This window comes from Alligator sinensis, unplaced genomic scaffold (assembly GCF_000455745.1).
Source record: "Alligator sinensis unplaced genomic scaffold, ASM45574v1 scaffold572_1, whole genome shotgun sequence".
Classification (NCBI taxonomy): Eukaryota; Metazoa; Chordata; order Crocodylia; family Alligatoridae; genus Alligator; species Alligator sinensis.
This window is the reverse complement of record NW_005842288.1, coordinates 565,653-592,987: the sequence shown is the minus strand read 5'-3', so window position 1 is coordinate 592,987 and position 27,335 is coordinate 565,653. Positions and strand designations below refer to the sequence as shown.

Below are 27,335 nucleotides of genomic sequence, written 5' to 3'. Positions count from 1 at the left end.
AAAGAAATCAGGTCTTCACACAGTAAAAGTAACTTACATTGTGTCATAATGTGGATTGTATACTGTAGCTTAATGTTTTTAATTCTCGTACAAACACACTATAATCACTCTTATAGGCACCATTTCCTGGAACTCATTCACATGGACAGAGAACACTTATTAAGATGCAAACTAAGACCCTCAAAGTTGTGTTAGGTGCTTATGTCGGAGCTCACGGTGCAGCCTATTGCTCAGGTAGCTTTGGTTGGGCTCTTCAGTCATATTAAACTTTATTGCCTTAACATAATTGAAACAAAACATCACTTTTTCCTGTACAAAAAGGGCCCTATCATACTCTGAACACATGTGAAAGGAAGAAAGAGTCACCTTGGTACCGCCCTCTATCAGAGAGGTGTCAGCCCTAATGGTAGATTTTACTTATGTCCCACTCCCTTTCTAAAGGCCTCTCTAAAAGCCTTAATTTCTGTCCAGAAAAATAACCTAAGATATTACAATATGGAAAACTAGAAGAATTTTTCCAACATCTCCGTCTTGAGCAATATTTCCACGACCAAAATGAATCTACTTTCATCAACACTGCCTCTTGTGACAACATAGAGGAAAATATTAACACCAAAAAGCCCCAAACAACCCCCTTGCCATCAGATTGGAAACCTCACAGTGGATGAAATTCAAACCTTGACCGCTATATTGACTGCTTCAGGGAAAGAATGAACAACAAAATAATCAACAACAAGCACCACCATAACAACCTCTCCCTCTCAGAGAGAAGGGCAAGAGAACCTCTTAAGATCCAAACACCAAATAGTAATAAAACCAGCAGATAAAGAGGGGTAACTATAGTTATCCTTAACCATGAACACTACATAAAAGAAGCCAACAGACAGCTCTGACACGACCTACTACAAAAAACTAGAGGAAGATCCAAGTCCCATTTTCACCTTAAAACTCAAAACCACTATCACATCATTTCCATCTGAACTACAAGAAAAACTACAAAGCTTGATCCCCCCACTATTCAATCCAGGTTTTTACATGCTCCCTAAAATCTACAAACAAGGAAACCCAGGCAGATCTATAATATCCAACCATGGAACCCTAACTGAGGAAATATCAAGTTTTGTCGAATCCATCCTAAAACCTCTTGCCACCCAAAGACCAAGTTTTGTCCAAGACGCAACAGACTTTCTATGAAAACTTAAAAACATAGACCACCTTCCCAGTAACACCCTCCTAGGCATCATGGATGTTACTAGCTTATATACCAACATCCCACACCATGATGGCATCCAAGCCTGCCTCACATATCTACAAGAGCAAGTTTGCAACTTAGAGTACAGATCTAAAGATATTACTGAACTTATACACTTCATCCTCACACACAACTTCAGTTTCAATAACCAACACTTCCTCTAGACAATAGGCACAGCTATGGGCACCAAAATAGCCCAACAATATGCCAACCTTTTTATGACCCACCTGGAAAAAGAATTCCTCAAGAACTGCACCATCAAACCCATGCTATACCTAAATGTATATAGATGACATCTTCATAATTTGGACGGAAAACCTGCAGTCTCTGATTGATTTCCATCACAAATTCAATAACCATCACCCCTCCATCAGACTATCTCTGGAATACTCCAGCACTAACATTGCCTTTTTAGACATTATGGATCAATATCCAGAATAGTAAAATACAAGCCTTCATACACAAGAAACCCATGAAACACCATACATATCTACACAGAATCAGCAATCACCCTTAACACACCAAGAAAGCTGTAATATATAACCAAGCCCTCCAATACCACCAAATCTGCACTGAGGAAAATACCTGCAATCATCACCTTGCAAATCTCAAAAGGGCTTTCGCCCAACAAGAACACTCCTCCAGAGAGATAGATTATACTTCTGAAAGAGCCACCTGGATACCACATGAAGAACTGCTGCAGTACAAAAAGAAAATCCTCATGAAACACATGCCATTAGTTATGGCATACAATCCTTCCCCTAGAACCTATATGGAAAATCCTCAAACAGTTACAACCCATACTAGAAGGTGGCCCAATTCTTAAAGAGATCTTTCCAGAATCACCCATCCTAGCCTTTAAACAAACAATCTATGGTCTGGATCCAATGGCCTATGGCCCAAAGCACACCGAATAGCTTCAGACCATGCCAGGACACAACTTTTAAAATCTGCCAACACATCTCTAGCATTCCCACAATCACTACATCCCACAACAGAACCATCACTATTCCTGGATCTTACACCTGCACTTCCAGCAATGTAATACATCTCATCATAGACTAAATATAGACAATGGATTTATGGCACATTACAACCTGCCTGCCATCTGATAACCCCAGGTAACCTCTCTACATTTTACATAGCTACGTTCTATCACCAAGTTTACATTCCCCCCTTCCCATCCCACCTACCTGTCTCACACCTATTGTCTCCCTTTCCCTCTGACCCTCACTGCCACACAACTGCATTTTCATAAACCCACATTTTGCATATTTGCTTTTATTCTACCCAGGAGAGCACACAAAACTCCACCAGACTCTCCCTTTGCCTGAAGAAGGCATTTGTGCCTGAATTCTTGTGAAGAACAATTTTTTCAACTATTTAGTTGATCTAATAAAAGATATCATTGTCGAGAATCAGAGCAGCCGCCGGCAGCTGCATCCTGACTCTCACCGGAGCAGTAAAACTTTCTCCTTGACAGGCAGGTAATTAATGGATGGAGTGAAATTAACCAGGCACAGACGCATGTTGGTTACAGGAGATTGTTTACTTACGTCGCCCAGATAGTGACATGCGACTCAGGCTGAGCCTTTGTTCCGTTACAGTTGCTTTGATTATAGTCAAGCGTACAGGTTCGGGTTACAGTTCAGCAATGACGGACGTGGCGCCGGAACGAGCTATCATGCCTGCAGGGCTTTACTATGTCAAGATTTACGATGACGGGGAGTCATTAGTAGTTGATCAGTCCACTAAGTCACTCTGGTGATGGGCTCAGGTTTCTCCTCAGAGATTTCCCCAGAGTTCTCCGCCTTGGGCAGAAGCTGCTAAACTATTTATAGACAGAGATAACTAACAGAGGTATCCAATGATGGGCTGCTAAGTGGAATCTTTAATTTTTGGCAAAGCATCAGTTCTTTGTGCTATCAGGTTGCAAGGTAGTGGGTTAGGTTTCCTGTCTGTTACGTATGAGGTTACGTGCGAGGGGCCTAAGCTTGTTTCTTGACCAATTATATACAGTTTTCGCTCGGATTTTATTTCAGCTGACCAATTACTTACAGCTCTCTGCCAGGATTTTGTTTCAGGAGTTTCTGGCAAGGATTTCTTTTAACCCTTAGTTGACTACTGTGTGCAAAATGAGGATGGTCTGAATGGTATCTCTTGCTAGTGGCATGGGCACTGATTAACTGGGTTGTGACAATCACATCTACCCAAAGAACCTTGTCTGTCTATGTCCTTAGACCAGCACAGCTACCCCACTCCTTTTCAGCATTTAAAAGCTAGAAGAGGACCAAAGTTTTTCTTTTCTCTACTTTGTCTTCAGGAGAAGCAGGGAAGAATTATGGGCCATGGACAGAGCAGAGCTGAGGTCTTGTTCACTGGTCCCAGAGCTCTCTGGATCTGAAGATTCCCATAATCAGATATGGGGCCAAGTGAAAAATCACTAGGGAACAGGAAGGAGGGGCCAGAGGACACATTTTTGCTAGCCAATATCAGTGCACTATGTTTTTCTGAGCATAATCTTAGCATCATAATCCATAAGGCAGCCAATGAAGAGGCAAGTGAGGAGTAGTTGTGGGACCCTGTCCTGGAAACATGTGGTGTACTTTGGGAAGGAAGTGAACTGTCAACAGCATCACTTGTCATGCAGGGAGAGGGAAATGAGGCTGGACATCTGATTTGATGGCTGCCTTGGGGAAACATGTGACCAAATGTCTTGTGTGGGAAAATTAAGCAGGAGGGCTGGCAGGGTCCAGAGTGGCAGGTTGAAAATAGAAAGGAATGAAGAGGGAGAGGGCAAGTCTGTTGAGGAGATAGGAAGAAAGATATTGGCTAGAACTTTCCCCAGCTAGAGAGACTCTTCTTTTATTTCCCATGGTGGCCTAAGAATGCCCTGCCTGGCAGCTTTTTTCTTCACCAAGGAAGAGGCAAATAATTCCCACAAGTAGAGAAGCTCCTTGCACCCAGTTCTTCTTATCTGCTACATTGACAGTGACTTTGAAGATGACCTCAAATGTGTTTTTATTATGTTAGAACTGGATTTTGGTATGCTGTAGTCATTTACACAATTTGTATAACACACTTTCCCATTTAGATTTTTAAATTAAACCTTTTCCTTGGAAAAATATTTGGTTTGAATGAGAGGGCTGAGGCTGAGGTTTAGGCTGAGGTGGGAAAGCCTTGCAAAATTTTCAAAGCTATTGTGAAACCCATCACTTTTGTTTTTTACAAGACATCTTAAAGATTTTGTGAAATCCAAAATTCATAGATTGTAAGGGTGTTGGAAGGTACCTTGCAAGATCATCAGATCCAGCCCCCTGGCACTAGGCAGAAAAGACAACAGGGTTCAGGTGACTCCAGCGAGGTGACCTATCCAGTCTTCTCTTGAAATTTCCAGGGTAGGCGATTGCACTGCCACTGGAGGGAGTTTATTCCATAGTCTGGACACCCTGACCAGGAAGAAGTTTTTCCTAGTGTTAAGCCTGAAATAGTCTTCCAGGAGTTTGTGGCCATTACGCCTGGTTTTCCCTAAGGGTGTCCTGGTGAACAGTTGTTCACTGAACCCTTGATGTAGCAGTAAGCTGCTACCAAGTCCCCTCTCAGCCTTTATTTTTTTAGGCTGAAGAGACCCAAGTCCCTCAGCCTTTCCTCATATGGCTTGCCTTGCAAGTCTCTGATCATATGGGTGGCTCTTCTCTGGACGCTCTCAAACTTTTCCACATCCTTGTTGAAGTGTGGCACCCAGAACTGGATGCAGTACTCCAGCTGCGGTCTCACCAATGCTGAGTAATGTGGAAGAATCACTCCCTTGGTTTTGCTTGAAATGCATTGGTTGATGCAAGCCAGAGTATTGTTTTTCCTGCTGGCTACAGCATTGCACTGACAGCTCATATTCATACTATGGTCTATTATTACCCCTAGGTCCTTTTTAGTCATGGTACTAGTCAGTTTGGCACCACTGAGCATGCAAGTATGTTGAGGATTGTTTGTCCCCAGATGGAGCATTTTATACTTCTCAATATTGACCTTCATCTGGTTCTGACCTGCCCAACTCGCTAGCCTGTCTAGGTCCACTTGTATCTGCAGCCTGTCTTCAAGCATGACCATGCTCCCCCATAACTCGATGTCATCCACAAACTTGGCCATTGAGCTCTAAATGGCCATGAACTTGGCTATTTACATCCAAATAATTGATAAAGATATTGAAAAGCACTGGATCAAGCACAGACCCCCAAGGGACAATCACTGGCCACTTCTCACCAGGATGACACAGATCCATTCATTGGAACTCTCTGGGTCCTACCCCACAGCCAACTTCCTACCTCCCTAACTGTAGAGCAATTAAGCCTGCAATCCTCTAATTTTTCTGTGAGAACATCATGGGATACCAGATCAAAGGTCTTTTGGAAGTCTAGGTATGTAGTGTCAGCATTCTCTCTCTTATCCAGGTGGCAAGTTACCTGGTTGTAGGAGATGAGCTAGGTAAGACAGGACCTGCCCACGGTGAACCATGCTGGCTGTCATTCAGAATCTTACCTTCTACAAGCATATCGCACATATACTTCTTGATGAATTTTTCCAGGATTTTCCCTGGGATAGAAGTTAGGCTAATTGGCCTACAGTTGCCTAGGTTATCTTTCCTTCCCTTCTTGAAGATGGGCACAACATCTTCCCTCTTCCAGTCTTCAGGGATCTCCCCCAAGCGCCACGCATTTTGGAAGAGTTTTGCCAGAGGTCCACAATGACTTCAACCAGCTCCTTCAGCACTCTCAGATGAAGTTCATCTGGTCTTACTGACTTATAAATGTCTAACTTTTGTAACTGATCGTGCACCAGCTCAATGTCAACAGTAGGAAGGTCGTCATTCTCACCATGCCCATTCTGAATCTTACCTAGCATGATTTTCCCCTCAGTCCGGTGAAATACCAAAGCAAAGTAGTCATTCAGGAGTTCAGTTTTCTCCTAAATGTCGGTAACCATCTGTCCTGAGTTGTTAGGCAATAGCCCCACACTTCCATTTGCTTTCCTCCTGTTCCCTAACATACCTAAAGAAGGACTTCTTATCTTTCTTGATTTCTGTTGCTAGTTTTCAGTTATCACCTTAGCTTTTCTAATCTGCTGCCTACAAGTGAGGGCCGTTGTTGTATAATCCTCCTTGGAAACTGTCCCAAGCTTCCATTGTTTGTATGCCTCTCTCTTTTTTTTTCCAAGAGGACCACGTTAAGCCCTTCTGCTACCTTTCCTTCACATGGGAATGGAGTTCTTTTGGGTTTCAAGGATCATGTCCTTGAGGAACAACCACTCTTCATGCACTCCTTTCACCTTCAGTCCCTGGTCCTGCAACGCTTCCCCTACTATTGCCCTGAGTCTGTTGAAATTCACTTTTTTGAAGTCCAAAACTTCAACCCTGCTATCTGATTTGCGTGCCTTGTAATGGCCAGTGAACATGATGGTTTTGTGGTTACTGTCACTCAGGCTACCTTCTATATTCAAGCTGCTCACCAGATCATCTCCTTTGGCCAAGACCAAGTCTAGGAGAGCATTACCTCTGGTCAGTCCATGCACTTCCCGAGTCAGGTAGAGCTCTTCGGTACAGGACAGGAAGCAATGTGACCAATTTGACTTAGCCAAGTGTTCCCCCCGCAAGAGATGTCTGGGCAATTGAAGTCGCTCATGATGACCATGTCCCATGCATGCATGGCCTCTGCCAGTTCTCAAGAGAACTCCAGATTGAGCTCCTTCTCCTGGTTTGGTGGCCTGCAGTATACACCTACAGTTAGGTTTCTCTCACTGCCCCCTCCTCCCCCCCAGTAGTTTGACCCAGAGGGTTTCAAGTGGCTCTTCTTTGGAGCTGATGTCAGCCTCCAAGGAGGTGTACTGCTCCCTCACATAGAGAGCTGCCCCTCCACCTTTCTTCCCTACTCAGTCCCTTCTATGCAGGGTGTAGCTCTCTATGGCTATGTTCCAGTCATGTGAGGAGTCCCACCAGGTCTCTGTAATCCCTACTAGATTGTAATGCCCACTGGAGAGTAGGAGGACTAGCTCCTCCTGCATGTTCCCCATGCTCCTGGCATTAGCGTACAGGCACCCAAGTCCTCCAATTGAGACCCTCCATTTCCTGTCATGCTGAGGGAGAACCATTCCCTCAGCTCTTGCAAGAGTGTCTCTCCTAGTGTCCCCAACTTTGGAGCTTTCTTGTGTGCCATCCCTTTCCAGCAGTCCTCTCTTCCTGAAGTGTGCACCGTGGTCAAAGAAACCAAAGCCCTCTTGGGAACACCACCACCAGAGTTGTTGGTTCATTTCTTTGATGCATCCATGGTCTATGACCCACAACCGGGAGCACAGATGAAAAGACTACCTGCACCCCTGACCCTTGATCCCAGCCCCCAGAATCTTGCAGTTACTCATGACCCGGTCCAGATTACTTCTGGCTGTGTCACGTGGATGAGGAGCATGGGGTAGTGGTCAGAGGGCTGGATGAGCCTAGGGATCCTCTCTGCAACATCCCAGATATGGGCCCCAGGGAGGCAGAAGACCTCAAGGGCTAGGGGTTCCAGAAAGCAGATGGGTCCCCCGGTACCCCGCAGGAAGGAGTCCCCCACCATCACCACCCTGCATCTCCTCTTGGGGGTGGCAGTTCACTGACTATCCACCTCCTCCTCTGGTGTCTCCATCAGAGCCTCCTCATGCATGGTGAGGGGAGCATACCTGTTGTGCAGTGCTAGGAGAGGGGCAGCCCTATCCCTGCATGTCCTAGAGCTTGAGATAACTGTCTTCCAGGTAGTTTTGGGTGAGTTTTTTCAGCCAGCCTTCTTGTTGGCCACCTTCTCCTCTATCTTCTTCTCTTCTTCTTCATTCTTCAGGAGAAGAGTCTGACTGTAGTAGTCATCAATCTCCTGCTCGTGGGCCCTGATGGCATGAAGTCTGTCTACCTGGGCCTGGAGCTCAATCACTTGGGACTCCAGGGACCTCAGTAAGGAGCATACCCCACAGGTATACCCCACAGTCACCTGGGACTCCAAGGACCCCACTAAGGAGCGTACCCCTCATTGACCATGCTCCCATTACCAGTTGCTGTCAGCCATGCCAGGCAGCCCCCGTAGCCCTTTGCCAGGGGCTCCATCTGGGTGGAGGCCGGAACCATGGATTCCATCCGGTTGGAGGTTTCAGTGGTACAAGGGAAGGGAGCACCAGTTGGGGCCAAGGCAGGAAGCCACAGGGTACAACACGTCCCCACCATTGTATGGTAAGACGCTATGCTACTACCCACAAACTGGCCTAGGAACTGGCCTATAAGCTGCTTCCCCTGTTTGCAGTCCCTGTTCACTGGCTTCCTAGTCACAGGCTCCCTGGTCACCTGGGGGGGTCTCCTTTTATACCTGGGCCTGGGATGACTCACCCCTTTGTTAGGGTTACTGTCAGACCCAGGCAGCAATCGCACAGCAGTCAGCAAATTTAGCTCTACCCAAGATAATGAATATTAAATAATAAATAAATACCTCTTCCAACAAGACTGGAAGAGATATTTTCCTCATGCTCTTGTGATGGAAGGTAACTTCTAATTGCTGTGGGGAAAAGTTGGAAGAAAACTCTCTCTGAAGAGAGCTTATTCCATGACTGTTTAGTGCAGGATTTTTTACATGTTCTCCTGAAGTTCTTATATTCTAGCCACGCCTTGCTTCTGAAAAGAACAAAAGCTTATACTCTGCTCCAGATTGCAACCACCCCAAAGAACTATGGTTTTCTAGTCCCAAGAGGAGATTTAAGTCCATCTCTATTTAATATAGCTCACAAATGTTATCCTGTAAGTTTAAAGAGTAAAATAGCTGTCTTTTCAGCATATAAGAAAAGGTAACTGAAAGACAACATACTGTAAAATGGGCTGCTTAAACCAGAGTGAAAAGTAAGGTATTAGACTTAACTAAAGATACCCATACTCTTTACCTTGCAGTTTTTCCACCAGTATTTTCTCTTCAGTTTGGCTGCACTGGTTTCAAACTGTGAGGCACCAGCTTGTAATGCATCTGCCATATTGTCAAGCTGTGACAGCTTTTGGTCTCTTTCTATAACCTTGTCCACATTCACTCGCATGATGTCGACCACCTAAAAAGACAGTTCCAAAGTTAAACTCCAAACATGGTAAGGCTGAAGATCAGAGTGTAGTCACCATGCCAAAATACTACATCATGATGAAAATGACCCTTTGATTTCATAGTAAGTGATGGGTTGCTGCTATACAGACAATGCTTGTATAAATAGGCACTGTTAGCATATCCTGGGAGATCTAAGTACAAAGTGCATGGAACAATGCTGTGTCCAGGTTTAACAGCTATACAATGCTAGGATATTAAAATGTATGTGCTATAATTATTTCCACCATTAAGGGTTTTTTTTTCCCTTTAGCCCATTTAGTTTCCTTATTACTGTTGCTGAAGACTGGTCTAGGTACACATTTCTGAGCACTTACCTGTATATATGTACTATGTGCCAACTGGTAGTGCTACTTAGGCAAAGAAGACAACGCTCCTATTTTCAGGGTAGATTTAACATAGTTGCCATATCTTAGAAATCTATATCAAGTCTATTTGATTGGTTAATTTGAGAGGAACTACACACATTTACAGAAGGGAGAGTGTATTAACCTTTCAGCACCACCACCCCCCACCCCCAACAAAACACACACACACCACCCAGTTGTAGTCCATTCAAGGAGAGGAGTTTTGTCTAGATAAACTTATTTTTGTTCATTTCACCATGGCTAAGTACAGACAGTCAAAAAACCCAAGGCTAAATAGATTTAATTTTCACAGGTTAGTCTAAGCTGGGTATATTGAACCAATAAGCAAGTGAACAGACATTCACTTTTGATTCCAGAAATGCAGCCACATGCCTGAAGTGGCCCAGGCTAGAAGCTGGCGGGCACATTAGAGCACGCCTCCCTGCTTGGCTGGAGCAGACAGCTTGAGCCAAGGCGAGCCTGCCCACCCTGCGAGGGGGGAAGGGGTTTGCAGAGGAGGTGCAAAGCATCCTGGGATACTGGGGGACTGGGAGTTAACTTGAATCTGGAGGGGATCTGGGACAGAAGTTCAATAAACTGATTTAACCTAAATCAGTTAAGTCTAATACTACCTCCATCTGGGTTTATCTTAAACTGGTTTTGGCCATCTTGAAAGCAGTTTGTGTGCATTAAACTTCTGTTGTGTCACAGATATGAACTGGTTTCCACTCACTTATACTGATTTATGTGTAATTTTTGTCCCTAGTCCTTGGCCTGATACCCAAAAGTTCACAGGTGGGAGAGACATATAGAAAATACTGGGAAAGGCCCAGGAATTACATATTTTATACAGATTTAATATATTTACTTTGCTTCAACAAAAATATCCTTTTTAAAAACCTTTTAAACAAACTGATGCTCCAGGACAAAAATCCCAGTGCAAATTTGTCAATATCTTAAGCAGGCACATCAGTTGTTGATACTGAAAAGGTTGTGGCCACTTAGGCCAACAGTGAAGATGGGTGCTGGTCTGCAATTCCTTATACTCTGTTGATACTGCAGTCTACATCACTTGCACTTCATCTAATTTAATCTATTCAACAGCAGCATAATCAGCAAGAAAAAATAGTAGTGGCGCACACAGCCAGGAAACAGTGAAGTGAAATTAAGAAGTGAAATAATCTTTAAAAACACCACAGGAATGGAACTACATGCTTAACTAGTTATAACTAAAGCTATGAGAATAACATAGATGTTTGTCCGTTTCAACCAAAAAATCTATACCATGAATAGTAATGGAAATGCTTTAGTTTTCTTGCTGGAAAAAAAGCAAAAACTAAATTAAATAAGGTCTCCCTCTCCGTCATCTACCTCACCACCCAACTTTATAATTCCATCTCAGGTTAAATGAAATGGTTTGTCTAACCTGAAACAAAATGTTCTGTTTTCATTACATTTATATTTAATTCTTAAATGTTCTAAAAATATATTTAGCTAAATTTGGTGTCTCTAAAAGTTTTCCAAATGCAATTTCTTTTCCACTTAAAAATGTTGAAACAAAAGCTTCCCCCTACCCAAACCTAGTCACCTTTATTTGATGATTAGTTTCTGTCACCTGGAAACTGCAATTTTTGGTGAATAAACTACTGTATATTATTCCAAAAAGGCAGCTTTAGTTTGTATTTAGTATATCAGAGGGAAAAACAACAAGATAATGGTTCTTCATGAGAACATCTTTCCATTGTATTCAGGGGAAGCAGAATTTGAATACGGGGGATGAAACCTTAACCCCAGTGAAGTAAATGACAATATTCCTATTGACTTCAGTGAGGCCAGAGTTTCACCCTCACTTGCAAATACATTTTATTCCTGTTTTAAGACTAATTTTTAAACAGAATGGCACTAGTCAAACAGTAGCTGTAGGACTACTGTAATGTTTGTTATATTTCTGAAGTGCAGGTGTTTGGTGCCACCTAAAGGATACTTTACCACAAGACACATTGAAACAAAACTAGGAAGAGATGGCAGTCAGAGAGCAAGAAAAGTGATGTATAATAGGCCATATTTTTAGCTGGCCCAAATTCTATCCCTCTTAGTCCTGAATAGAGCACAGAAATGTACCCGCACGTCCCATATGCCACCTACCATCTCAATACCCTTGGAATTATGTTGCCCTACTGTCCTCTTATAAAGCTCACCAGGTAGTGACTTCCCTGACAATAAGATGAAAAATGTTACATCTCCACTCAAATTCCTCCTCATTATAAACTGGACTCCTATAGGTCTGAGTTAAACTAGAACTAAAAAGAGTGTCTCAAGCAATGAAAGTTCAGAGCTGCATTTGAAATTCAGTCGTGTCCATTGATCTGCTTCTAGAAGCCCATTCATTTGTTTGAGTTGTTCCTTTAAAGCAATAAAATAGTCATTTATGCAAGTATTACAGTTCATCCTCTTGGGGCTATGGCTTTGCCTCTGATCATGTAATAGCTTTGCCTCTGGCTCACAGCACCCTCCTGAGGCAATATATCCAGAGAAGTTAACTTTATCATTTGGCTCAGAGACAGGATCCTGGTAGAAACTGAGACATAACAAGTCTGAATCTCCTCTTACTTTCCACAGTGGAAATCAGGAATCATTGCACAAAAGTAATGTTGCTGTTCAACACAAGTACTGTAAAGGACAAGAGAACTGGACATAAACTTTTCTGCAGGTGGATACTGTTTTGATCTGCTTCAAATGTCAGAAGAGAAGCATTCAGAAAGACCACAGATCAAGGCCAAAGAAAGTACTGAGAGAGAGAAACTTTCAAATTTATTTTTAAATTAATCTAATCTAATTTAATTAATCTAATTAATCTAAATCAAAAAGAAGTCTAAGCTTTCCCTAAATGTTTTGCCTATTTTTGCAATGTGAATTCAAGGGTTATCCCCAGTCTTTGACCGTCTGGAGTCGAGGTAAGTATCCCCAGTGGTTCCTAATGAAATTAATGGATATTTTTGGAGCATTTAATGCTAACCCAGATGTAAAGATCTCAAGGTGGTAAAAAACAGTCCTATTCACCTTGTAGTCCCTTGTCTCTTAAATGTAGAATTAATAAAGTAGTTAATAAAGTGCTTCAGGAAAACAATGTTCAGCATTTAACAACACACAAAAACTGCACTAAATGACTGGCCATCCAGTCAGCAGCTCATTCAGGATTAAACCCTGCAATTAGTGATGGGTGACACTTAATGAGCTGCACCCAGGATTAGTAATCATTTCACTAATCCAGTGAATATGGTTGTAGATAGATGCTGGCATTATGACTAAGGCAGTTAAAGGGAATCATTATCTTGGCAAAGAGCCCATGCTGGCACTTGGTCTAATAATTCAAAAGTAGTTTAGGATTCTTTGCCACTGATGATCTGTGTTCTTCCTTTGACTGTGGATTTTCTTTTTAATAATAAATAAATTAAAGTTTTTATTTATAAGTAAAGCTATTCCAGCCTTGCAGGTGTATAGGTCTTGGTACTCCAAGTAATACCCTTTTCCAATTGGTCTATTTAAAGTTAGATCTCTTGTAAATCCCATTCCACAGACCTGACTTCAAGTGCATTTGGGCTGTAGGATCATTAGCTAGGCATGTACATTTCTTTTATAATCTTAAAAACATCCTATTTTTGCTCCTGTTTTGTGTAGTAAGTCAAAAACCATTTACCTCATCCACCTGTGCTTGCGTCTGCTGAAGCCTTCTGTTGCTTGTCACATTGGCAGTGGAAGGAGGCCCTCCTGCCCCAAGATTGGTGGTACCTCCAGTACCTTGAGTGGGAGCTGGAGCTGACCTAAATCAGAAGCAGAGACATTAACTGAGCATGCCCGATATTTCATAACTTCACAGTTTCATTTTGATTAACAATCAAATGCTTAGATACGGGTACAGACAACTTTTCAACTGAATTCTCCATCTCTCCATATATTATCAATTAGAGTTCCATTTTCAAGTACACATGTCCAAAATTAGGTACTTAAGTCTGTATATAGGCAAGTACGTAAAGGCCCAAATATAATCCGAATCCCTGAATTTAGGAAACCAAATCAAAATATCAGGCCATTCAGTTCCCTGCTTTCTTTTTCTGTCCTCCCTCTCCCTGCTTTTAAATATTTCTTATTAAGATAAGTCTATCTTAATCAACAGGCACCTCACTGCAGCAAACAGTACTAAACAGGGCCCTAAATTATCTATTATGCTTACCTATATGACTGTGGAGCATAAAATGCTTTTCAAAAAGTTCATGGGACACCATAAGAGCATGTTATCAATCAGTCCAGTTAGCCTCTGTGCAATTCATTTTTATTATGTGCTTGGCCTGCAATTCAAAGGGCATTCTCCAAAAGGAAGGTGAGGAATACTGAAACATTCAGAAAACTGCAGCATGGCCAGTTACAAGAGATGGAGGATTAGGGATAGGAAATAGTTTCATAACCACTTCCCTACTGTAACTGCTTGCCTGAATAGGTAAAGGCATAAGCAAAGTGGGGTGCAGCCTTCCAGTCAGTCTGGCTTCTCCTTTGGGGACAGAGATTAGAAGAGGACCAAGAAAAGAGGTCTACTAGGAAAGGTGACAAATAAGAGAAAGAAGTGGGGAGGAAATCTGGGATGGGGATTGTAGAGTTGAGACCCACAGAAGTATTGGCCACCATGTCCTGGCCATTAGTGACAAACAGGTGCTTACCTAGGACAATGGACCTAGCTCAAATAATTTCCTCAAGACCATGGGCTAAAACCCAGATCTCCTATTGTTAATCTTTTTGTTAGACATAAAACAAGGTTCAATCTTGTTCAGTGTACTTTTTAAAAAATGTCCTTAAAATGCTATGACAGATCCAATCTGTCTTGGTGACTGAATTTAAGCAGACAACTCATCCTGTTGGCCTGACAGGTCCTAATGACTTCCAACAGCCATTCCTCATGCCCCCGCTTGAAACCTGACTCATTTTCTTAAGGGTCCCCAGTCAATTTCTCCTGCAAGGGAAATACAATTTTCCCTTTAACTGAAGAGGAAATCCCTGCATGTTTGAACTAGAAAAAAAAATACAAAAAAAAAAATCACAAATCCCACTCATGCATTTCCAATGCCTCCCCCACAGTGACAGACTGAGGGAACACAGTGTCTCTCTGAATCACACCTTTTACATCACCAGGGCCTGATTAACATTACTGGAATTATGTCCCCATTAAAAGCCTGCCACAGTGACTTGCATTTTAGAGAGAGGTACCGATTTCTTAACTTTACTCAAGTCACATGAAATTCTTGATTTCACACCTTTTTGTCATGTCCAAGAGATCCTCAAAAAGCAGCCATTTAGCCACTGTTCATTTACTGAGATCAGAGACATAGCTTAAAATTTCAGTGCCCTGAGCAGTGCAGGTGAGAGGGTGGAGATGTGAGCACTTACCTCCTCACCCACAGGCTTCTGTGGTGGAGGCAGTGGCATGGGCTGCTGCTGCTACAGTGCAAATTCCCCCAAAATGGGCTGCTGTGGTGGCATAAGCTCTATGGGGGCTGCATCCTGGTGCCCCCCTATGAATCGGTGCCTAGAGCTGGTGCCCCACATGTTACACTATTGACTGATATTGGTGCTGCCTACTAAACTGCTTTCCTGATGCTAACCCTCTATGAAGCTCTAATCAAAAGGAATTGGGTTGAGTTATACCAAAACTCATACTTGCTTTGAGGACTTCACATCATGTACTATAAACACAGAAGGCCAATCTCATTCTTACCAAAGCAACTCCAATGAAGTTGGTCAGTATACTCTGGATAGTCACTGCTCCAACAAAGATCAGAATCTGGACTGTCTTCTACACCTAATTCAAACACCATACTTCACAGGATTTGCGTTCTGGAAGTATGTTCTGGCCTGACCAACTTGAAATTATGAAACTTTATCCTGGCTTCAGAAGAAAATATCCTCTTTCCCATTATGCAAATAGGCAATTTATATGGAGAAGAGTCATACTACCCCATGTACCACGTTAAAAAAACTGCAGCTACCCCCTTGCTATGTATGGTTACAATCTATGGTTTTACAGAATAATAATTTGCAGCAGGAAGAATTATTTAAACTAGCCACCTGCTTTGGTTATTTGGGTGCAGCCTATAAAGGATATGTATTCTCCATTGATTAGCCTAGTGGGATGTGTTGACAAACTACACACAGCTGCAATTTCCTACCACTATCCTACATCTCAAATTGACAGGGTACAAAGTTTAGCACTGAGTCCTTATCATCTTTTCTGCCCAGTATTTTAAAGGCTCCTTTGTTTCATAGTTGTTAGGGTTGAAACAGACCTCAATAGATCATCGAGTCTGACCCCCTGCCCTGGACAGTAAAGAGTGCTGGGGTCAGATGACCAGCTCCTCTCAAAGACCCTCAAGGTAGGGGACAGCACCACCTCCCCTGGAAGCCCATTCCAGATTCTTGCAACCCTTACTGTAAAGAAGTTCTTCCTGATATTCAACCTAAATCTGCTCTCTGTCAATTTGTGGCCATTGTTTCTGGTTATTCTAAGGGGTGTCCTGGTAAACAGAGCATCTCCAATTTCTTGCTGGCCGCCACCCCCTGATGAATTTATAAATGGCCACAAGATCCCCTCTCAGCCTTCTCCTGTGGAGGCTGAAGAGATCTAGGTCCCTCAGCCTCTCCTTGTAGGGTCTTACCTGCAGGCCCCTAACCATACAAATGGCCCTCCTCTGGATTCTCTCAATGTTGTCCACATCCCTCTTGAAGTGCGGTGCCCAGAACTGGACACCGTACTCCAACTGTGGCCTGACCAATGCCACATACAGGGGAAGTATCACCTCCCTGGACCTGTTTGTGATGCAGCTGCTAATGCATGATAGAGTGTGGTTAGCTTTACTGATTACTTTGCCACACTGCCAACTTCATCTTGGAGCCAACTGACTCTGAGATCCCTTTCTGATGCTGTGCTGCTGAGAAGGTCATCCCCTAGCCTATAGGTGTGTTGGTGATTCCTTCTCCCTAGATGCAGAACTTTGCACTTGTCTTTGTTAAACTGCATCCTATTCTTTTCTGTCCACTTTTCCAATCTGTCCAGGTCTGCCTGGATTCAATCCCTTCCCACTAGTGTTTTAACTTTACCCCATAATTTCATGTCATCTGTGAATTTGGACAGAGTGCTCTCCATGCCCTCATCCAAGTCGCTGATGAAGACATTGAATAGCACAGGTCCAAGGACTGAGCCTTGGGGGACCCCACTGCCCACATCTTTCCAGATCAATACCAACCCATCCACCACCACTCTCTGGGTGCAACCCTTAAGCCAATTTGCCTCCCACCTGACAGTGTAATTATCTGTCACAGCAGCTCAGTTTGTTTCTTCCAATCTGCATAGGGGTTTGGGCATAAGTCTCAGGATCACAAGGTCTTTTAATCCAGCTGAGATCAAAGAATCTCAAGAGGAGAAAAATTCATCAGAGATCAGTGTGGAAACCTGCAAGTAACTTGTACAAAGAAACACGTATTGGCAGAAGGGAAGAATTCTGAGAAGGTACCAGGTGATCAGTCTGTATGTCAGTCTGGCTTTGCTTCTAACTATAACTGCAGCTGCTTTGTAAATAGTTCTTCTGTTTGACAGTCAGTGTAGTTTTACATGCATAGAGTCTGACATGTGGTACCTGAAACAGGCAAAACCATCAAAAGGAAGTCCTATGTTGTCTTTTTGGGGGTTGGTTCCTACCTTCTGAAATATTTTGGTGCAGAGAAACAGACTGTTGTTGTGTGAGCCTTTGAAGCAATCCTGATACAAACTGGGCACATCTACACATGTGCTTTACTATGCATTAGACTAATCACATGCACCGGGAATGGTATAATGTGCCTGAATTTACTGTGCATTAATTCAGGTGCATTAATTGCATGTGTAAATTGTGCGGGCCTACTCCCGATCCCATCCATGTCGCCACGTGCGGGCCGGGAGCGATCCGGGCCCTTTTTCGCTCCGCGCGGGCTGTGGCCAGCAGCCCGGGCACGCTGGATCGGAGAGAACGGGCGACACGCTAGAATTAGGCACGGACGCGTAATGGTTGATTCAAGATTGTTTACTTACACCGAAGATGGTCGCGGTGTAGGCTGGACAGTTTCCCAGGCACAGCTCCGATTAAATCCTCATTTGAGGACTACGACAAGCTCGGGTCTCTCTCACGAAGTTTGCTAGGCTCCATGGATCCTTTTATTCACTCACTCACACGAAGTTTGCTAGGCTCTGTGGGTCCTTTTGCGCGCAGGGAGAGGGATACGTCGAGGATTGTGAACGGCGACGGGGAGAGGCTAGAGGCTGATCAGACCTCTGTTGCCTGCTTGAAATGCGCTGGGTCCGATAGGCTCCGCAGCGCTTAGAGATCTTCACAAGACGTGAAGTCTCCTCCTCCTGGTGTTCGTGGAGTCCTCCCTTGTGGGGGTTCTCCTCAGAGTTCTCCAACTTGGGCGGAAACCACTCAAGCTTTTTATATGGCTAGCAAGCCAATCGCTAGCCGCCACGTGTGAATAATTTCATGCAAGCCAATAATGGGGCTCGAATTAGAATACAAATGGCGGGAACTCTTTGCAACGAGCATTTCTTAGCTGCAAAGAAGACATGCACACTGCAAAGAAAGCTACGAATTGGCGGGAAAATAATTCAGTGGTGCCAAAGCGCACACAAAAACAAAAATCACACCCTTGGGTTGTGACATAAATGTGCCCACTGAGTCTTCCAGGAAAGTTTTGTGGGATTGGGAGCAAATAGAATCAGTGCCTTAGAGGCTTGTCCTCCACTCTCTGTTGATCTGCCATGATTCTGATTTGTCCTCAGTGGGTGCATTTACACAGGATGCTTTACTGTGAGGTAGTGCAGTTTACTGTGCAGTAAGCATGTGAGTCTACATATGCACATGCTTACTGCACAGTGAAACTTGCTAATGCTGAGTAAATTTGCTATCTGTAAATGCAAGTAGAAAACTTACTTGTGACTACTAACTGTGCAGTAGCATTCATATAAACGCCTGACCAGGAACAAATCTGCTCCCAATCAGCTGGCCACCAGGGGGCAGGAGATTGCTCCTTGCTCCTGGGAACTGCCCGCTGCCAGGTCAGGCTCCACCACCAGAGCCCAGATGGGAACTATATCCACCTGCCCTAGCAGCAGGTAGCTCCAAGGCATCTGGCTCTGAAATCATGATCAGGGCATTGGAGATGGGAGATCCTTAGCTCCCAGCCCCCACTTCATCATCATGATAGGAGAGTGGGGGACTAAGAGATCCTTATTACCCAGTGCCAGCTTTGCGACAGCTGTCACAGAGCTGGCACTGGGCAACAAGGATTTCCCAGCACTGGCCCCATGAGTGTGAAGCCAGTGCTGGGAGCTCCCTGCTGGCAGGGGCTGGGGAACCTGTTCCCTACCCAGCTCTGTAATCACAGAGCTAAGCAGGGAACAAGCTCTCCAGCCTGTTCCCTAGCTGCATGGGTGGGGCAGGTCCCAGCCCCCTGCCCCAATTTGCCTGTGGGGAAGCTAATAGCCAGGGAACCCTGCCAGCTGGGGACTTGCTGCTAGCTGCCCCACTGATGAATCGGGGCAGGGGAATGGGACCTGCCCCTCCCCTGAAGCTCTTTCTATGACCCCTGCCCCAATCATGGAGCCAGAGCTGGGAGCTTCCTGCTGCCCAGGCAGGGAGACATTGTCCCTGGCCCAACAGCAGGAAGCCCACCGGGGGCAGGGAGCAATGACCCAGCCCTGTCCAGGAGACAGCTGTCTACTGGCCCAGTGCTCCCTGCCAGACCCTGAGCTAGGACCCAGGGGGAGCCTAGAGCGTCCTCTGATGTTGGCAGGGGCCCATTGCAGGGCCCCAGGAAGAAAGAGCAGTTTGTTGCCCCAGAGCATTTACTTGTGAGTAAACTACTTAAGTTCATAAGGCCCATGTGTGCACACATTCATTAGATCCAGGAGCAGTTTACTCATGAACAGATCCCAGTGGTGGTGGCACCATGACAGTGCAGGGTTGGGGTTTCCATGGAGACTGGCCCCAGCAGCACTGGCAGGGCACACAGCTGAGTGGGGAGCTGCTCCAGGGTTGGGGCTGAGATTTTGCAGTGGTGACAGCATAGTCCAGAGCTGGGGCAGAACTACAATCCATTTCTTGCATGCCCCTGCCCTAGGTGTGCAGGCAATGGATCACATCTCTGCCTTGGCTCCAGACCATGATGTCACCACCACAAGATCCCAGTCCTAGAGCAGCTCCCTGCCCAGCTTTGCACCCTGACAGTGCTGCGGGCACTACTTTCCATTGAAACCCTGATCCCACGCTGTTACAGCACCGCCACTTCTGGAGTCTCCATGGAAACCAGCCACAGTGATGTGGGCAAGGCGCTGCTAGGAAATGGAGTCTACTGCAGGCCCAATCTGGCCTGTGGGCTGAACTTTGCCTGCCCCTGTTCTAGAACTAGCAGTGAGCAGTGAATCCAAATTAAGGGCATGCGGGATGCAATTCCCATTTCAGCCCCTAAACTGTCAAGTTTTAAATGAGTTACATTTTTAAGTATAGGCAGTCCTTGACTTACAACATTTCAAGTTACAATGAACACCACTTACAGCATTTATAAATTGACACCCTGTTTCGACATTCTGATGTGGGTTTCAACTTTTCGAAACAGCTGCATCCAGCTGGTAAATCTAGAGCGGTGGAAGGAGAGGGGGGAGGGAAGGGGTGTGGCGGGGGGCAGATCAACACCCACCATGGCGAGGGAGGACTGGGGCTGGTGCTGCCCAGCCAGGGCTGGGTGGGTGCAGGACTGAGCTGTGGTTCAGCGAGGGGGCACAGGGATGGAAAGGGAGGCAGCTCCCACCACTGTGCGCTGCTCATCTGGTGGTTCCTGCAGCTGCTCCTGCTGCTTGTCCAGGAAGGTATGGTGGGGCATGTTCCCCTAGATCTGTGCAAGGTGGGGTGGGCGGGGCTGGGGCTGCACCAGGCTGCGCTCCAGACAGGTGGCAGGACCAACGCTGAATTTTTGGGTGGCTGCAGCCCCCCATACCCCTACTCCACTGCCCACCCCACCCCAATCTGGAGGCACACCCCCCCCACCCATGCCCTTCTGCTGCTTTCCCAGCCAGGGAGGGCAGGCATGGGATGAATCTGCGGCTCATCCAGGGGATGCAGGGTGGGTGGGACAGCTCCCACCACTGTGCGCTACTTGTCTGGAGGCAGCACAGTGACTCAGCCCTGTGTCTGCCCCTCCCTGGCTGGGCAAGTAGAAGAAGGGCATAGCCCCCACCGCCCACCCAGAGCATAGCCCGGGGCAGCCCCAGCCCTGCCCCATGCAGATCCAGGGGCACTTGTCCCCCCCATATCCCCCTGGACAAGCAGCGGGAGCAGCAACAAGGACCGCCAGATGAGCTACCAGGCAAGCAGCATGCAGTTGCAGGAGCCACTGCCCTCTCCTTCCCCATGCCCCCCTGATGAGCTACAGCTCAGTCCTGCACCCATCCAGCCCCAGCTGGGCAGCTCTTGTCCCAGCCCCAGTCCCAGCCCTAGCCCCAGTCCCTCCCTCATGGCGGAGGTACTGAACTGCCCCCCACACCCCTTCCCTTCCCCCTCTCCTTCCACCACACCAGACTTACCAGCTGGAAGCAGTTGTATTGATCATCGTAAAGCAACCAATCCCCCATTTATAACACTGTTCCTACGGGAAAAATTGGTTTCGACTTATGATGTTCCAACTTAAGAGAGAGTTTTCAGGAACCAATTGCATAAGTCTGAGGACTGCCTGTATTAATAAAGGGATGAACATTATCTATCCCAGATCTTGGGCTAGACTGATACTTTGAGGAGGGAAGTCTAAATTTCAGAGAGTGAAGGAGCAAACATTTATTCGGCAGGTTGTTGATTTAAAAAAAATGGAGACTGCTTGACACTCCTGAGGGGTTGGAAAGTTGGAGTCAATACGAATAGTGATGGATTAAGGCAAAAGAGGCTGTCAAAAGTTTATGGTAAATACATGCATTACATGACATCATCTCCATATATGTGATATAGTTTTCCATTTACTTTAAAGCATTCTACCAAGTTGCAGATCTTTCCTTGAATATGTAGATGCTGTGTAGAGTGCCAAATGTTGCAGTCATCAACACAAGTACAAATGCACTAACTAGCAACAGACTTTGGCTCTGTGCATGTGTGGGAGCAACCTAACTGAAAACCTTTAAAGACTATACTATTGATTTGGTACAATGATTCTACCTGATACAGACTTGTCCAGTTCTTCTGTTTGCCCGCTGCATCAGTAGACATTAAAACTAAACGTCATGACAAAGAAATTTCTCATCCTACATAGCTGACTATTCTACTTTGTTTTTAAAGCAGCTTACCATTTAACTTTTAAGGTTAAAATGAACTGTGACACTAATTAAAACAAAGAAAGACTCAGAGGCACCCAAATTTTATTGTAATTTCCAACTGAGCACAAATAAAGGAATATATTAAAGAAGTTCATGCATCTGATATTACTAAGCTGTCTGGTTTGCACAAACCCTTTTGAGCTGTCTGACACACACACACCCTGTGGAGGCTACAAAAGGCTTCATATAGTCCTCATTAGTGAGTCTACTAAAGTACATTTTCTAGAGATGGGAAGTCAATATATTGTCTTTTTCACAATAAAAATATATCTACACTTAGATGTGACCTAATTATTACCAAACACTAAGACAGATACTTTGGTAAAGGCTATAACAGCAACTGACTGGCAGTTTCCAGGCACTTTCATGGAATCATAGAAAATTAGGGTTGGAAGTGACCTCAGGAGGGCATCTAGTCCAACACCCTTCTCAAAGCAGGGGCCACTGCTCTGGACAAGCAGCGGTAGATCATCCATCTATTTGGGTATGAATGATCTAGTCCATCCCCAACTAGATCATCCCAGTCAAAGCTTTGTCTAGCTGGGTCTTAAAAACCTCCAAGGATGGATATTCCACAGCCTTTCTAGGTAGCCTCTTTCAGTGCTTTACTCCCTAGTGAGAAAGTTTTTCCTAAAATCTAAAATAAACTTCCCTTGCTGCAACTTGAGACCATTGCTCTTTGTTCTGTCATCTGTCACAACTGAGAACAGGTTAGCTCCATCCTCTATGGGACAACCCTTCATGTAGTTGAGGCTGTTATTAAATCCCAGCTGTTTTCTCTTCTCCAGACTAAATAAGCCCAGTTCCCCCAGCCTTTCCTCAGAAATCATGTTCCCTAGCCCCTACCCGTTTTTGTTGCCCTTCCCTGAACTCTCTCCAATTTGTCCACATACTTTCAATAGTGGGGGGGGGGGGGGGGGAAGAACGGGCACCAGTTCTGTAGTGGGAGGCCCAAAACTAGACATAGTACTTCAGATGTGGCCTCACCAGTGCTAAAGAGAAGGGAAGAATCACTTCCCTTGAACTACTGACAACACACCTACGAATGCTTCCCAGTATACCATTAGCCTTCTTGGCAAGAAGGGCACACTGCTGGCTCATATTCAGCTTATTGTCCACGGTAACCCCCAGGTCCTTTTCTGCAGAGCTGCTGCCCACCCAGTCAGCCCCCAGCCTGTACTGCTGCATGGGATTGCTCCATACTAAGTGCAGGACTTTGCACTTGCTCTTCTTGAATCTCATGAGATTCCTTTTGGCCCAACCCTTCAATTTATCTAGATCACTCTGAATCCTAGCCCTACACTCCAGTATATCTACTACTTCCCCCAGCTTGGTGTCATCTGTGAACTTGCTGAGGGTGCAATCCATTCCATCTTCCAGAATGTTGATGAAGACATTGAACAAAACCGGCCCAAGGACCGAGCCCTGGGGCACTTCACTTGATATTGGCTGCCAACTAGACATCAAGCCATTGATTATTACCCTCTGAGCTCGATGCTCCAGCCAGTTTTCTATCCACCTTACAGCCAATTTGTCCAGCCTGTACTTGCTTAGCTTGGCAACATTGGACCCATGCTGAACCAAATTGGGCAGGTGACAACTGACACCCAGGAAAAAAATAATCTCCTCAACGATTCATTGTGTCAGTTTTCCACCAGCCCAAGGGGCTTACCCTGCCTGACAGGACATAGGACTACCAGGGTAAGGGCCATCATACGCCTACAATTGGTGAAGATCTTGTGAGGGAACAGCTTGAGAGGCTACACATCTACAAGTCAGCTGGTCCGGATGGAATGCACCCAATAGTGCTAAAAGAGTTGGCTGATATCATAGCAAGACCAATGGCAAGGATATTTGAGAACTCATGGCACTTGGGAAAGGTTCCTGAAGGTTGGAAGAGGGCCAAAGTGGTGCCTATCTTCAAGAAAGGAAGGAAGGAAGATCCAGGGAACTACAGGACAAACACTTTGACCACAATCCCTGGAAAGATCTTGGAAAAAATCATCAAAGAAACCATTAAGAACAGGCTAATTGTGGCAGGGCACTGTTGGCGCCTACCACTTTAAGGGCTGAGCCAAACATCCAGCAGGTGCTTGATTATGGCCACCATTTTAGACCTCTGGCCACCTATATAAACAGAGCAGTTCAGTGCTGGCAGACCAGGCAGCAGCATTGCTTGGCTGAAAGGCTGTATGAGACATCTTGGAGGTAAGGGCAGGAGCTTAAGGGGATGGTTTGGAGGCTCCTGGTCCTGGGCATGACCTAAAACTGCACCCTGCTGGGGATGGGTGGCCTGGTGGGGGTCCTAGTGGCATGGGAGCCCCCAGGAAATACCAGGCTAGTTACCACCCTGGTGAAAGGCAGGTTGGGATGCCTTAACCCCTAGCCCCCACAAAATTGTGGGTACAAGGGGGCCAGGTATGGCTGTGGCCACCTGAGCCCAAAGACAGTGTAAGACCCAGATAGGGCCAGGCATGGCTATGGCCACCTGAGCCATCACTGGGGAGGGAAGCCCTGTGGCCCCAGTAAGAGGGGGTGGAGGTGTGGAGTCCCAGTGAGGGGGAAACGAGAGGGCTGGGAGCCCAGTGTGTGTGTGTGTGTGTGAATGTGTATAGAGTTGCCCCAGGAGGGGCCAGGGCAAGCTTGGCCCCAGTCAGGCAATTAGCTGGCCACTACCCCAGTGAGGGTCATGGGAGAGGCCCAAAAGATGGTACGTCTGCCACCCAAGGTGTGTGCTAGGTAAAGCCTATGGCTAAAGGGGCCTGCTCCAAGAGGGAGCAAGGCAGTATAAGTTGTCGATGCATGAAAGAGACCCTGTGAGAGGGGGTGGAGTGTGAGAGGCCCTAGTGAGAGGAGGGTGGTATGAATGTGTGTGTCTGAGGCCTAACAATGAGAGCTAAGCTGGGCCTGACTGTAGGCTGGGAGCATTGTCACCTGGATGCCATCTGCAAGGCTTGGGCTGAGGCGCAGGGGAGGAACGAAGCCACAGCTAGCACCCCTTGGCATCGGGGCACGAATGGGCAGCCTCCTGCCTTATTAGAACCAATTAAGAAACAACAAGGCATGGCAGGTGAGGAGGCGGGCGGTTGGCCCAGAAACAGGTGGGTGTGCCAATGGCAGACCGGCCCTGAGAGAGCCCCCTTGTACACTAATGGAAGACAACGTTCTGAGAGATAGCCAACATGGCTTTGTTGTGGGTAGGTCTTGCCTGACCAACCTCATTTTCTTCTATGACCAGGTGACACATCACCTGGACAAAGGAGAAGAGGTTGATGTCATATATTTAGATTTCAAAAAAGCCTTTGAGTTTGTTTCCCATGATGTCCTTATGGTAAAATTGGGGAACTGTAGCCTCAACAACCTTATGGCCAATGCCTGGGGAAATGGCTCCATGGTTGGACCTAGAGAATGACAGTCGATGGAACCAAATCAACATGGTGCATGGTGACCAGTGGCATCCCCCAGAGCTCAGTATTTGGAGCAGTACCCTTTAATATATTCATAAGTGATCTGGATTCAGGTGTCAGAAGTGGACTGGCTAAGTTCACAGACAGCACCAAATTATGGGGAAGTGAGGTCACGCTAGAGCAGGGGGTGTCAATCAGGGCTAGGGGGTATGCACAGATGTGCAGGGATGGAGCGCCACCACCTGCCAGGAGCAGGGCTGGGGGGGTGGGGCGATTGCAATGGCTCCCCTCTGTGGGTGGCACCAGTGCCGCCCGGCCAGTCGGACGTGGGGGCGGGGGGGTAGCTTGCACGCAGCAGCAGCCACTGCCATCCACCACCCTGCATTACCACTGCTGCATGCAAGCCCCCCCCCACACTCCACATCTGGCTGCCGCTAACCACCCATCTCCGCACTCCATGTCCAGCTGTTGCTTACCCCCACTTCACTCCGCATCTGGCTGCTGCCACCCCTCACTCCGCTCTGTCAAAAGTGTACCCAGAAGGGTTACACTCCTTAAAGTTTGAAAACCCCTATGCTAAAGGATAGGGTGGCAATTCATGCTGACCTGGACAGGCTCACAAGGTGGGCAGATCAAAACTTGATGACATTCAACACAGAAATGCAAGGTGCTCCACCTCGGGAGAAAAAATCCATGCCATGATTATAGGCTTGGCAATGCTATAATCACTAGCACCATGACCAAAAGAGACTTGGAAGTCATGACTAACCACAAGATGAACATAAGCTACCAATGCCACAGCGGGCAAAGTAAATAAAATTCTGGCTTGCATCTACCGATGCATCTCAAGCAAGACCCAAGAAGTCATCCTCCTGCTTTACTTGGCCTTGGTGAGGCAGCAGCTGGAGTATTGCATCCAATTTTGGGCTCTGCCCTTTAGAAAGGATGTGGAGAAGCTTGAGAGAGTCTAGAGGAGAGCTACATGCATGATTAGAGGTCAAGAGAGCAGGCCTTACGAGGAGAGGCTGCATTTAATGTACTAAGAATACATTAATTAAATCTTCCCACCAGCTTGTTATGATTACTTTAACCATCTGGTGTGCTAAATATGAGCATGGATGAAGAAAAGATGAACCCTGAGACTTTAAAAAAAATATTTTTTATGCTAGCAAAAGCTAATTAATTCATCTTCTCATTTGGCTTGATTAGAACAAATCAAATAATTATTTGCAAGGCCAAACACACTTGCAATTTAGCTAAAACAAATACTAACTCAGTACTTAATGATTTGTGATGAGCACAACATTTGCCATACTGATACCTGAGTTTCCTTAAACTAGATCTTCCCAAAATCAGCTATAATAACTTTGATGACTGGTTTCCATTGGTTGGGAACTTAACATAAGGCAGAATTCTGTTTCTGAGGTATTATCCATCTAGGTCTTTCATTTCCCCTTACTGTCATTATTTGCAAATACTGGGGTTTAAGATAATCTCTGAACAAGGAGGGATATTGATTTACATGTTAATCAGTTATTGTGCTTTGTAAAGTTGCCTCATGGATTTGTTCAGAGGGTGATTCAGGGTCAGCTGACTAAATTAGTTGGAGACATGAATGTTAGGATCACGAATTAAGAGATCAAAACCATACTGCTTCCTCTCTGGATAGGGATATAAGTGTGACAACTACTGCTCTGAAAAATTATGGTATTCCATTACAACAGCCATGTCTCAAAGTGATCTCCTGAA

The 27,335-nt window shown here is 45.5% G+C and overlaps 1 protein-coding gene across 1 annotated transcript in view; it reads right to left on the bottom strand.

The window, feature by feature from the left end:
• Nucleotides 1–21,428, bottom strand: part of LOC102374576 (vesicle-associated membrane protein 2-like) — a 35,084-nt gene extending 13,656 nt beyond the window's left edge. The window contains exons 1-4 of the mRNA XM_006028082.1: nucleotides 21,403–21,428; nucleotides 13,447–13,570; nucleotides 9,190–9,355; nucleotides 1–13 (exon numbers count right to left, since the gene is read on the bottom strand). The exon at nucleotides 1–13 is cut by the window's left edge and continues 59 nt beyond it. Coding sequence (XP_006028144.1) covers nucleotides 1–13; nucleotides 9,190–9,355; nucleotides 13,447–13,570; nucleotides 21,403–21,428 — 329 coding nt within the window. The remainder of the gene's footprint in view (nucleotides 14–9,189; nucleotides 9,356–13,446; nucleotides 13,571–21,402) is intronic.
• Between the last annotated feature and the right edge of the window lie 5,907 nt (nucleotides 21,429–27,335).